General features: G+C 43.7%; 1 protein-coding gene across 3 annotated transcripts in view; it reads right to left on the bottom strand.

Moving 5' to 3' along the window:
• Window positions 1-13,946, bottom strand: part of ASMTL (acetylserotonin O-methyltransferase like) — a 47,208-nt gene that overhangs the window by 19,838 nt on the left and 13,424 nt on the right. For all 3 annotated transcript variants that reach the window (XM_075915796.2, XM_075915795.2, XM_075915800.2), the window contains exons 6-8: window positions 11,867-11,975; window positions 7,500-7,926; window positions 2,654-2,816 (exon numbers count right to left, since the gene is read on the bottom strand). In XM_075915796.2, coding sequence (XP_075771911.2) covers window positions 2,654-2,816; window positions 7,500-7,926; window positions 11,867-11,975 — 699 coding nt within the window. The remainder of the gene's footprint in view (window positions 1-2,653; window positions 2,817-7,499; window positions 7,927-11,866; window positions 11,976-13,946) is intronic.

Here is a 13,946-nt window from a genome sequence, read left to right as displayed (position 1 = left end):
CACAATGAGCAGGAGAAGCTGCTCCGGGCTTCACCCCCAAGGATTACGGTCCAGCTGCCTTGGCTTCTTGTCCTCCTGCCTTATTTGCTTCTGGGAATGGGGCAGCCTTGTTAGTTTTATGGCTGGGGAGGGTGGGGGGTGGGGCCCAGCCCATAGAAGGGAAACAATCCCTGTCAGGAAGCTTTACAATCTAAAGGTATGCCATTACACTACAGTGAGGCAACAGCAACTGTTGCAGTTAAGCGTGGTGCACAGATTTCATTGTAACTACTCATTTCCAGTAATTCATGATTTTCTGAAATGTTCCCCACTGAGAGCAAAGTTTTCCAGGACCAGTGTACTCAAAATACACTTTTCTTATTTTGAAGTTTGAGAAAAGCCATTTTTTGTGGGAGGGGTGACAATTCTTTCACACCAGGAAAAAAAAAATATCTGGCAGCATTTTCTCTTATGCACTAACAGGTCTACAAGAAAAATAGCTAGATAGCTTGTGTTTGTCATAGAAATCATCCTTTGAGAGTTCTTATGGCATTCAGTTTGGATGTGATCATATTCGGACCCGTTGTTTATCTGAAAGCTAAAAGTTACGTAGTGCAGATTGAAAAGGAAAGTCTGAAAAGGAAAGTCTGAGCTTCTTAATTGTTCTATCATCTGTTTAGATCTTAAAACATTGCCAAATATAATTTGCAACAGCTAACTCTCTGTTGTCCAGTTTCAATGCCACCCTCAAACTCTCCTTTTGTCACATTCATGGCTATCCTACTGCAATCAGTGATTCTTCATTAAAGGGAGAGCAAAATTTGCCCCCCATTGTTTGGCCTACACGAAGACAGCACAGGCAGAAACAGAGGCAGAAGCAGAGAAATCAGGAACTTCTGCACAGAGGCCAAGGGAGTGAGGGCGGTAAAATGACACTGCCAGGACTACCTCTCATCCCCAAATCCTCATGGACCCTCATGGACTGTGCTGCAGAAACCCCTCCTCCCTCATTCTGGGGGCAAATGGCCGTGGGAGAAAAGATGCAGAGAGAAGCCAGTCAGAAACCCCAGCTACTAAGGGCAGAAGAAGCCACAGTAGGGATCTCAGGACATCCAGAGCCATGTTTCTGAAATCACTCCGCAAAACCACTTTGAGAAACACGTTAACTGGACGCCACAGTTTGTTTATTTACTGGTGCTGTGGCCACAGAGCCTCGCAGCTTCCACTGGCTCAGTTTAGCTCTTCGCAGCCAAGCGGAACAGAGCAGATCGCTTTAACACACACACACACACACACACACACACACACACACACACCCACCCACCCCCTTCCCCCCCCCCGGCTGGGAGGGGATCCCGGGGTGCTTCCCATCCCGCGCGCACAGGGGCAGACCGGCTGGGAGAGGATCCCGGGGTGCTTCCCATCCCGCGCGCACAGGGGCAGACCGGCTGGGAGGGGATCCCGGGGTGCTTCCCGTCCTGCACACAGTCCCGGCAAAGCACGAGCAAGTCTGGCCCTAGGGATTCCATCCCTCCCCAGCCCTGGCACCGCCCCTCCCCTCTCCTCCCCTGCGTAATGCCTGGCTGGTAGACACGTTTACGCTGCGTGAGCGTATCTACGAAGTTGCATACTGCCCGGCTGGTACAGATACTCATAATAAAACTTAATTAGAAAATACCGGACATTTATATATACACAGTATTCTCTCAATTTATTTCCTGGACAGAAACCTCAAATACAAGATTGTCTGGTTCAAAACTGGACACCTGGCAACCCTATTCATCCCTTAAATTCCCCTTCCCTTCCCCGTTGAGCTGATCACCTCAGCTCAAAGAGCTACTGGCCTGGGGAGCTCTGATTTGACTTAGGAGGAGATCAAACTAAACATACCTACTTCTCCCCAAAAATGTCATGGAACTAACATGTTTGCTGCCATCACATTGTTGTGTGTTAGACTTCTTTTACTACATTGCATCTGTCTTGTTTATTTTGACTGTAAATGCTTTGAGGGTACCACTCTAGACAGTGGGAGCCTGATCTTCATTAGGTCTATCTTAATAGCAGTACCTTAATAAATGAGATTAATACCAGTTTCATTTGCCAAGTTCTAGAAATACAGTAGAGTCCCTGTCATCCGACCTAAACGGGACTGACATATGGTCGGATTACCGAATGTGTCAGATGATAGGGACTCTACTGTAGAGAGCAACGTTACAGCTGATGCCGCTCCTGCCGGGACGAAGCATCTCCAGCAAAGCAGCATCAGCTGTTCCACTGCTCTTTAGGAGCAGCTGATACTGCTCCTGCCGAGACACTTCCAGGCAGGAGCGGCAACAGCTTCTCCTAGACAGCAAGTGAACAGCTGATGCCGCTCCTGCCAGCGACGTCCCCAGCAGGAGCGGCAGCAGCTACTCCTAGAGAGCGACGGGGCAGCAAGCGGGGCCGTTCTCCTGGCCCGCACTGTATCTGACCCTGCAGGGTCGGATAAAGCAGAGTGTCGGATTACTGGGTGTTGGTTAATCCAGACTCCACTGTACAGGAAACTTCTATTACTACCAGTTCACTGGTAGAAATAACTGATTTTCATATAGTGGACAATAATACATTTGAAGTTCCTTCTTCCATCTCTCCTTGTTCTGCTATACATGAATTGTTTTACAATAAAAAAAGTCACCTTGATGGGTTTTCTCCAGTAAGCCAAGAGAAGCACAAGCATCAAGCAGTCTTTCTGTTCCACACACAGAGGCTTCTATCTTATTGGCAACATCCGCAGCCTTCAGTACACATTTATCTTTCAGAAGATCAAACACTTTCAGTTTAGATGCCACAAACAAAGCCTGTGTATAGGAAACATGCATTAGTGAGTTAAATTTAATTTACTACTGCTACAAAAACACAACATTGTACTTTTGTTTTTAAATATTTTTGAAAGCTTTCCAGAGGTATGAATTAAGTTCAATATAAACGTAAAACCATGCCATAAAGAACTAAAAAGTGTCTGTTGAATTTGCTCTTGGAAAAAGTGTCAGTTTAGACCTGTTACTTCTGGAACAGTTTGTTCCTGGCATCAAAGCAGAGATGTCAGCTTCTTTGCCATGGTAACAATGTTAGGTGAAGAAAAAAAAATAAAATAAAAAGCCTCACTAGTTAAAGCTTGAAAGAACCTGAAATGCTTCAGGTTTTGGTGTCTTAGAGTCTTATTAATCAGGAAACTTAAGCATAGGACTTTCTTTAGGCATATTTCATAATCTCTGCCATGTGCTTAAGTATGTTTCTGAATTAGGGTCAGAGAAAAAAATGCAATCTTATTCAAGTTGATTTTCCTAAGAAAATAAATTTCTTGGAATGTACGTTGTTTTATAGCTGTATTTCATTCCACACTAATTTTCTAAAAACAAAACAAAACCCAAAAAACTAAAAGCACATACAGCTGTTTTAGTTGAATACACTAATTACAACCATATACTGTATAATTTTATTGGAGAGGAATTTTTCATATTATGAAACCATGTGCAGATTCATATCTAAGGTGAGGTTGCAATACTGTTTCTTCAATTAACAGTGTGTGAGGAACTATAAAAAATATTACAAAAGAAAAATATCTATATAGCAGTTAAATTCTTTTAAAAATCAGATGGAGAAGTACGGATGAAACATGGGGATTGCAGTTTCTTTTAAAAATCAGATGGAGAAGTGCGGATGAAACATGGGGATTGCAGTTTCTTTTAAAAATCAGATGGAGAAGTGCGGATGAAACATGGGGATTGCAGTTTCTTTAGATCAGTGATTTTATATTTAAAATGTTTATTATTTTGGGAGTGAAGTTGGTATATACAATGGAGAGGGGCTCCAAGGTGCTACAAAAAATTAATGTTTGCCATGGTCCAAAATGTTGATTTGTTACAAAAAATGACATTAAACTACTATTACATTTGACCAGGAGGGGAAGGTCTCATGAGCACTGAAGGTATTTAAACAGTTTATCTGCAATAGTGGAATGTGATAAGTGACCAGCTGAAGGCCTCTGAGTTCTAAATTTTCAGTGCTGATTTACATCATTGGAATATCATGGCTCTGTAAATGAGGGGGTGGGGTAGAAAGGAAAGGGGAGTGGAGGATGTGATATACCTTGACTTTAGCAAAGCTTTTGATACAGACTCCCATAGTATTATTGCAGACAAGTTAAAGAAGTAAGGCTGGGTTGAACCGTCTATAAGATGACTAGAAAGCTGGCTAGATCACCAGGCTTAATGAATAGTGATCAATGGCTCAAAAACTAGTACGCAGGCAATATGAAGTGAAGTACCTCGAGGATTGGTTCTGGGACCAATTTTGTTCAACATCTTAATAATGGGTTGGTTTGTACTCTGCAGTAAGTTCACAGATGACATTAAGCTAGGAGAGGTAGATATGCTGGAAGGTAGGGATAGGGTCCACAGTGACCTAGGCAAATTGAAGGAGGATTGGGGCCAAAAGAAATCTGATGAGGTTCAACAAGGACAAATGCAGAGACTTTAAACTTAGGATGAAAGAATGCCATGTATTGCTACAGTTTGGGGACTGACTAGCTAAGAGCAGTTGTATAGAAAAAATACTTGGGGATTATAATGGACAAGAAGCAGGATATGAGTCAACAGTGTGCCCTTGTTGCAAAGAAGGCGAACAGCATATTGAACTGCTTTAATAGGAGCACTACCAGCAGACCAAGGGAAGTAATTATTCCCTTCTATTTGGCACTGGTGAGGCCACATTTGGAATATGACATCTAGTTTCGGGCCCCCCCCCATTGCAGAAAAGGTGTGAACAAATTACAGAGTCAAGTCACGTGCAATGAAAATGCTTGGAGGCTGGAGCACATGACTTACGAACAGAGGCTTATTTAGTCTTCAAAAGAGCGAGGGGGGGATTTGATGGCAGCCTTCAACAACCTGAACGGGGGCAGGGGGCGCAGCATTCCAAAGGGGATGGAGCCAGGCTATTCTCAGTGGTGGCAGATGACAGAACAAGAGGCAATGGTCTCAAATTGCAATGGAAGAGACCTAGATTAGATATTAGGAAAAACTATTTCACTAGAAGGGTTGTGAAGCCCTGGAATGGGTTACCCAGGGAGATGGCAGAATCTCCATCTTTCTGAATTTTTTTTAAAGGCAAAGCTTGACAAAGCCCTGGCTAGTTTTGCTTTGAGCAGGAAGTTGGACTAGATGACCTCCTGAGGTCTTTTCCAATCCTAATCTATGATATCATTAGTAAAAAAAGCCAATATTTATATTATGGTAGCACCCAAATCAAGACGTGTTGTGTGCTCTACAGCTACAGCAGAATCAAGCCAAACAAAATTTAACCTCCAATTTCCATTGAGCTCACTGAGTGCAGAACCAAGCAAAAAGTTTGGACACACAATTTTAATAAAAAGATTATTAGTTTTTTTTCTTGTTTGTAATTTACTGCAGCCTGCACTGGGAAGACTCTGAACCCACATGAAGGTCAAAAGGAAGTCATAAATTTAATTACAGCTTAGCTGTTAGTTTTCACTGCACTTTCAGTTTTTAACATGCTTTGGATAATAACTAGCTTCACAACTTTATTTTCTCCATTTTACAGACAAGGCAGTGTCAGGAGACATAGTATGAAATTTGACCAAGGTTACAAGGTCAGTGTCAAAGTTGAGATCATATGGTTCTCGGTTTCTAATTAGAACAAGATGAAGAAATAAATGCCAGTTATTCTAATGTCACCTTTTCTTTAGCTGCACTATTCTGACTCTTAGTGGGAAACCTGGCAATGATTCAAAACTATCCATTTATCAGTTGCTAGTCACAGCTGACTGCTGGAGCACATGAGTATTAGCTTTTATGTACATGTCTTCATGAAGGCCAGACACAAGTTACTGCATTGTGATCATCAGCTACAGCCCTCATTCAGACAAGAGATTTAGACAAATATTTCAGTGAAAAGTAAAGATAAAACAATATCTGAGCAACCAAGAAAAGGTAGGTCCTAAAGGAAATGACCATAAATGTAACAATAAAAGATTGAGGTACAGCACAATAGATGTTACTTAATAGGGATGATAGATGGTGTAACAGAACAGTCATGTAATCACCTGAAATTTTAGCGGTTACATGACTATTTGATCACCTCCAGGGGCGGAGCCAGTAGCCAGTGTCCACCCGGCCCCCACTCCCGGGGAGCCCTCTGCCACCCCACATTGCTGCCTGTCACAAGGTGACAGGAGGGAGCCAGTTTAAAGCTTCCCACGCAGAATGGCTCCCGCCTGCTGCCTCTGATACAGAGGCTTCAGCATGTGGCAGCAGCAGCAGCCCCTATCCAGAAGGGGTATGAGCTCCTCCAGACAGAGCAGCTTCTGTCCAAGGTAAGTCAAAGCCTGCCACAGACAGAGGCCGCTCCATGGCAGCCTCCCCACCCCTGTGCTGCTGCCTCTAATGGAGGCAGCAGTGTGGGGAAGGGGCAGGCAGGAACTGGTGCTTAGGGTGATCTGGCTCCTCTTACGCACTGTCTCCTGCCTTTCCCCACCCCTGCTTCCTCTGTGGGAGGCAACAAGAGGTGAAGCAGGCAGCTCTGGAGCCAGCATGCACAGAGGGCCAACTTAAAAGTTGGCTTTCCCATCCATACCAGCTCCCAGCTGCCTCCCCTGTCCCTCTGTGCTGCTGCCTCTCTATCAGAGGCAGCAGCAAAGGAGGAGGATGTAGTTGACAGGATTAATTGATAAACCCAGGCTTTTTTATTTTAAAATACATTTTAAATGAGAAGTGTTTTCTCTACAGAAGTTAGCTTCTGTGAACACTGTTACGTAGAAAGTTGAATTGTCCTCTGAAGTGTTACTATGCCAAATATGGAGATTAAATTCAAATATTACAATGAAAAAGGAAGATTTTAATCTTACTTCAAGTGCAAATCTCAACAAAGCCTTAACTTCAGAGAGGAATCACTACAGACCGTTCCATGTTACATATTTCTCACCATTTACCTGCTGTTTCAGATATTTTGGATTACTATTAAATAAATGTTACTTTGTGAATAGCCTTATGTCTTTTCCCAAAAAAGTTTTACAAATACATGTAATATTTTAACAGTCACATAATCCACTCTTTCCTCTTGTATACATCCTGCTGTCCCATCCTGATCCCTAGCCCTCCTCTCCCTCACCTTTGGTTCCCTCCATTTTCTGAAATCAATAAAAGATACAGATGTTCAGCACCTGTTAGGATCAAAATGCCCCCAAATAATTCTGCTGTTTTGGAGTCTCTCAATGGAATGTGTGCTACTTATTACGGTCTGGATCACTGGTGCAGCTGCAGGAAGATGCCACTACCTTGCGTAATCAGAGCGAATATTAAATATGGGTAAACTAAATGTATTAAATAATTTTTGTACATGCAGCAGTTCCCCATATGCAGTCGTGCTGCCTTTATTGTTAGAACTGCCAAAATATAGACAGGTGTTTAAAAATACAAATTTGAAGAATTAGATATTAGATCAAAGAGGGTTTTTCTTGTTACCTTTGAAGCTTTGAAGCCATCCATAAGTTCTATAATTTTTGATGGGAATGTAGCTGGATATTCCATCATGCCACCAAGATTTTCCACAGCTGCTGGGTAAACAGGTTTGATGTTACAACTGTTTACTGAAGTATAAATAGCTTCTGGAAGAGATATCCCCTTGTTCTCTAATGTGTTAGCACTTTTATGATGTCTGGGATATGACGAGTCACTCTCTCCATCGCTGAGGTTCTCAAAAGTCTCAACAGAGGGGATAGAGTCATGCTTTACATGATGTATGGTATGTTTGGGGGGTGGATAATACAACTCTGCTAGCTTTTTGCAGAAATGATTCAGAGGAAATCCCACCACGTTCAGGAAGTCTCCATGAACATATTCAACTAACATTCCACCAAGGGCCTGGATTCCATAACCACCAGCTTTGTCCCTAAGAGAGGGGAAAACAGACATTTAAGAGATGATCAAATAAAGGAGTAACTATCTAGGAGTGATTGTTTATCCCAGCATATGAATAGGTTTCATAAAAACAGAAATGGCAGAACTCCGCAGTGATTGAACTGTTTTAAAGCTAAAGCTAAACACCTACTTGAGGTTCAACACTTCAGCTTTTGAATCACAACAGAAATGCTCTGCTCCTTCCGCTTGTAACAGTAGATAGTCAAGTCCAAGTGAGAAATTTGATGCAAAGCTTCCTCTTATAACTTAAAAGCAAGGTAAAGTTTTGTTTTTTCCTGTTATCACATCACTCTGCATCCCACAGAAACAAGTCTCTCCCACACCCGGCCTGGCTCTTCCCAGAGCACACATGGTGGGCTGGGGCTGCCTACAGCCCCAGCCCTCCCCTTCCAAGTGGTCAAAACTGGGCCTGGTGTGACCCACATGGCGAGCTGGGCTAGGCTCACGGCACAGCCTGTCCCCACTTGCGGGGGCTGGAACAAGGCCGGGTGAGTGCTGCGGCCCAGACTATCCCCAGCCATGGTGGCTGTGTGTGGGGGAGAGAGAGAGAGAGAGAAAGCCCTGAGATAGTGTGGCAGAAGGAAGAATGGGCCCAGGATGGTGTAGAGGGGAGAGAAAGGACCCTGGTTGGCAGAGGTTGGGGGGAGGGAGAAGGGGCTCTGGCTGGTGGGGAAGCATGGGGAGGAGAGACAAAGGGGACCTGGGCTGGCATGGCAGGAAGAGAAGGGTCCTGGGCAGGTGCAGCCACAACCTGTCCCTCCCTAGTGGCCAGGAGAGCCGGGGTTCCCTACCCCGTGCGAGAGGGAGGTTGGCGAGCATAGCTAGCAGGGGCACAGCCCCCTAGTTTTTTATAATGAAAAAGACTGGGTCTGGTAGGAAAAACAGTTATACTACAGAATGACCACAGGGGGGACAGCAAGGGGCCAGAGATGGGGACCTGGAGAGCTATTGTTCTATAGGGCCAGCATCAGGCATAGGTGAAGGAAGGGATGGCTATCTACTATATACTTCAGAGACTTTGTCTGTGTTTGTGTGTGTCTGTCCCCTAATTGGTGGCCATGGACAGGTACTTCTCACCTAGGCAAAGGTGCTGTGATGAAAGGGTTGGGGTTGTCCTCTCTCCCCTGAGGAAACCTGCATACTGAACCCCTCATGCCTAGCCTCACCCCAGAGAAATAATTTAAAGGAAGAAAAATAAAAACTTACTTTAATTAATTGACCTGGGCAATGTCAGATGAATAGTCGAGTCCTAAATCAAGTGATTTTGGAGATCTAGATTCAATGTTCACCGGGTACTATTGCAAATTATTTTTGGATTATAGCCTCAGACACATTCAAATTCTACTGGGCCAAATGGAATTGTCACCCCCATAGATCAAAGAAAGTTACCCAATTTCCACTGAAATCTTTGGCTGTATGTACCTAATGGAAAAGTTTAGCCAATTGGAATTACATTTTATACTCAAACATCACAATTTAGGATTCCAAAATCCACAGAAGACTCAAGGTTTAAAACTGTCACGTTGGATTTTGCTAATCAAACACTGAGTACTATTCTATCACTTGGGGTCTACACCGCACTTTTGAGCAACGCTCCCAGACCAGGTCCTCAGATAAGTTTGTGCTAGTGCTCTAAAAATGGCAGTGTAAACAGTGCTTTGAAGTTAAAGCTTACGCTACGGAGCCAAGTTCCAAAGCCTCAGCTCTAGCTGAAGCCACAATTTCAGTCTGCTGTCTATATCGCTTTTTAGACTGTCTACACTGCTAAGTTTAAAGTTTAGCCTCAGCAGCACTTTAACGTGGCAATGTGATCATGACACCAGAGCTGGGAGAGAGCTCTCCCATTGCTGTAGGTAAACCACCTCCATGAGGGGGGTAGCAGAGTGTGACTCCCAACCTTGGGAGCCTGTTTACACTTGTGTCTTACAGCACTGTAATTTGCTGCACTCAGGGGAGTGTTTTCTCACACTCCTGAACGTGAAAGTTACAGGGCAGTAAAGCGGCAATGTAGACCCAGCCCTTAGAGGTAGTGTGAGTCCCCATTAGCCAAATCTGTTGATCCACACTAGGAAGCTCGTTTCAAAGTGACATGTAAACATGTCCACAGGATCTCTGGCATAGTAAGTTAGTACTCAACAAGAGTAAGCTTGGTACAATCTGGTCCTTTATTCTAAACAGAATAGACACCTCCTCATAGCCTGCAACTTCAGATTTCTGAATTGTCCCCATTCCCACAATCACTAGATTTCTCCCTATTCCAATAGGACCAGGGGAGAAATGTGATATGCCACTCTGGGTCATTACGCTGGAACGTACACTGAGATAAGATGCATGAACTACACTGGCCTAACCACAGCAAGCATATTATTTTTCTAGAAAAGATCTGATAGAGTCAGCATGGGAATTCAGGAGAAAACCCCTTTCTAGCATTTTACTTTAGTCCTCTACTACTGCAAGAGGTGCTGTATGATTTTCAACTGCCAGGGTTCACCTTTAGCATAAATTCATTGATCAGCAACACGTGCAACAATGCTTTTAGACTGTTGCTTCACCATTTGCCTGTATGGAACTGCCCACAATGCCCCATGTTATACTTAGTCACTGTTTCTATTTGGAGAATGAAAGGTTAGGTGACCTAGAATCAGTTAAAATTCCTTCCCACTGGTTTCCCAATAATTCTTCCAGTGCTAAAATTCAAGGAACTGGTAAATATTTGCACTTTACACACATTTTCACTGGCTTTTTCTAACTCTAGCAGTGAACTACCTTGTTGACATTTCAGACTAGATGCATACACTGATATGTGGCTATCACAGACCTTTTTTAAAACAGTCCTTTAACATTGTCAATGATGCAAGAACAGCAGACTACATCAATTCACCTACATTGGATCTTGCCATGAATATGAATGCCCTTGAGGATCTTGACTTTAACCACTGTTAAACATAGTTGAATTTAAAAAAACAACTAATGTCAATGTTGGACCAAAACATTCTTCATTAGTTGTCCGTAGTAGGTTGCCTCAGAAGTCAAGGGGAGCCATATGCACATGTGTGAGGTTGAAAAGTATTTCTGGTTCCAAGACAATGTAATGTCTTTATTGACAGCTCTGCAAAGAGCAGCATAGCGGTGTTGTGGAGGAAGCTTTGTCAGCATCTTTGGATAAACGGAATATCACACAAAGAGGGATTCTGAGAGATTTTTTTTAAGAGGGAAATAAGAAATGGACATTCTTGACTTAGAAATATGAAGGATCGTTCTCTAAATCAACTAGGTTATTTTGTATTATTCAGCTGATGTTTATAAAACCTTGCACCAATTACTTCAGCGTATGCTGACTTGGGCTACATCTAGACGGAACAGTTTTTCCAGAATCTTGGAAAAACTGTTCCGTGTCTAGGGAACGCATTTGCTCTTCTGCAAAAAAAGCAGAAGAGCAAATGCACTCTTTTGGAAGATGTAGGGGCTTCCGAAAGCAGGTCTTCCCCCCTCCCCCCCAACATTCGGCCCAGTCTAGACAGGCCAAATGTAGGAAAAGCCTCTTCCAACAAAAGAATCAGAAAAAGCTACACAAAAAAAGCGGTAGTGTAGACCTAGCCTTGGAGAAGGACTATATTAATCTCTAACTCTGATCCACTGCATGATTATCCTCATTTACTTCGAGCAGAGCACCAAAAAAGCACTGACTGAAAGACTGCTAGTGCACTTAAAAAGATTGGGTTCAGCGCTTCCTCTCTGGGAATTCAAATACTAGTCAATGTTGTGAATGCAACTTCCATTTAGTTTTCTACAGTGCATCAAAGACTGTCAATTAACACACACAGAGCGCATACTTCTTTCTTTGTACTTGAGGCCAACAGTGTCTTCTGGCCTGTACTCATATGGTATCCTGTCTTCAGCAGCCTACTTACATTGGCTCTCCACTATGAATATATTCCCATAAAAGCTCTTCAGATAGTTCAGCAAATTTAACTTTTGTCTCTTCATAGAAATCAGTGACTTCAGTTTCCAGATGAGTCTCTGCAAAACAAAAAACAAAAAAACCCACTGTAAACAAAAATTGTAATATGAAAGTAACAATACAAGGATAAAATAAATAAGCGTTTTACCTTTAGAATACACTACACCTGACATTGTCCATCAGACAAAATTGCTATACAGACTTTTATTTTTAAAAAGTGTTATGTTTTTAAAATTAAAAGGTCTCAAAAATCTGACCTACTTCCTTGCCTTCATTCATGGCCTGAGTCCGTAAAAAGTCCAGATTCCTGTATGTGCAAGACAAGGGCTGACTCCTAATTGAGGTGACAAATCAATTCAAGAAAGCCAAAGCAAGTAAAAAGTCACATTGCTAAGGTCAGCTCTACACTGGTGGAGGAAAAAATACAAACAAACAAACAAACCAAAAAACAAATCAATGCAAAATATGCAATTCCAGCTACAACAATTGTGTAGCTGGAATACATCAATTTCCTGGGGGGGCCCCCACAACGGGAGGTCCACCAGAGAAACTCTCCTGTTGATTTCCCTTACTCCTTGTAGTTGTGAGGAGTACTGCAGTTGACGGGAGTGCCCTCAGCATTCGATTTAGCAGTTCTTTACTAAAGCCACAGAGTCCAACATGCTACCCACTGGCCACCTGTGCTTATTTGGCCGGTTGAGCATTGGTTAGTTCGCTGTAGCACTTCAGAACTGGTTGGACAGCACGGTGCGAAATCAAACACCAGAAGGTCAATCTCCAGAGCTCCTCCTGTCATTATAGGCAAGCCCTGGTTCTCCAGAGTTACAGCACATGACTACCTGCCCAAGGGGGGGGGGGGGGGGGGAGTGAAGAAGAGAGGAGAGAGAGAGAGACAGAAATCGTAGTAGGATAAAATTGGTATAGCAGGACCTTATTCCCTTTTAAGGAATGCTCTCTAAATTAACTGTCAGTGACTACCATAGATTGCCTGCACTGGCAGTATATCTGCCTAGCTCAAAATAAAATTTAGTGGACATGCAATCAAAAACAGAGTAAAAGATATGCCAGAGACATTCCCCCAACACTGTGAATTACCATTATATCTAGCAATGTGTTACAGCATAAAACTGCAGCAATGAATATAACACATACAATAGCTGGAAGCAGCAGTCTGTCATCCAGCAGCAATTCCCTACTATCCTAACATTTCCTCTGCAAAGCTGTAACATGCTCTGACAAGCATTTTTGGCTTCTGAGTCTGTAGAGGGAAGCTGATTGTAAGCAACCTGCAATACAGAGTTATGCTAAACTCTGTGCGCATTTTGCCTGCAGGGAAAAAAGCTTTAGTGTGGGGAATTAGAGCCCATGTGGACTGTTCTAAGGCAGGGCTACTCAACATGCAGCCTGCTGGCCACATGCGGCCTGCAGCCCATTCATTTGCAGCCCCGCGGTTTGGGTTTACATGGGCCTCAACACATGGTCCATGGGTGGGTTCCTTTGAACATGGTCTCAACGGCAAGGTGTCTCCCAGGCAGGGTGAGCACTGAAAGATGCAAGCAGATGGGCTGGCTGGAACAGATACAGGGTGTTGGCATTTCAAGCCCCCAAGGAGGTGGTACTGGGAGCACAGGTGCATTGTGGGAAGTGCAGGCTGTTTAGCCTTGTGAGCAGAGCATGAAAGGTGCTGACTGGCTCACACTGGTCATGCTTGGGTCTGGTGCCACAGCTAAGGTTTAACCTTTGTATTTGTACCCATCAGTGTGAAAGAAGCTATTTGCATATATGCAACCAGACTTAAGTTGAAGCCCTCTGTATGTGTAGAGAGTATCATTGTGGCCCCTGGGGCTTCCAAAGTTGAGTAGCCTTGTGCTAAAGCAGTGGTCCCCAACACAGTGCCTGCGGGCGCCATTTGTGTGTGCCCGCCAAATGCTCGGGGCTGGCCTGGCCCCGGGCATGAGGTGCATGCGCTGTGCCGGGAGTGCCATGAATTGGCTGCTCGCCCCCTGGGCGCGCGGCGCTTGGGGGGGGGG

The sequence above is a fragment of the Pelodiscus sinensis genome, chromosome 1, assembly GCF_052426305.1.
Source record: "Pelodiscus sinensis isolate ZL-2025 chromosome 1, ASM5242630v1, whole genome shotgun sequence".
In the NCBI taxonomy this organism is placed as follows: domain Eukaryota; kingdom Metazoa; phylum Chordata; order Testudines; family Trionychidae; genus Pelodiscus; species Pelodiscus sinensis.
This window is presented reverse-complemented; position numbering and strand designations above follow the sequence as displayed.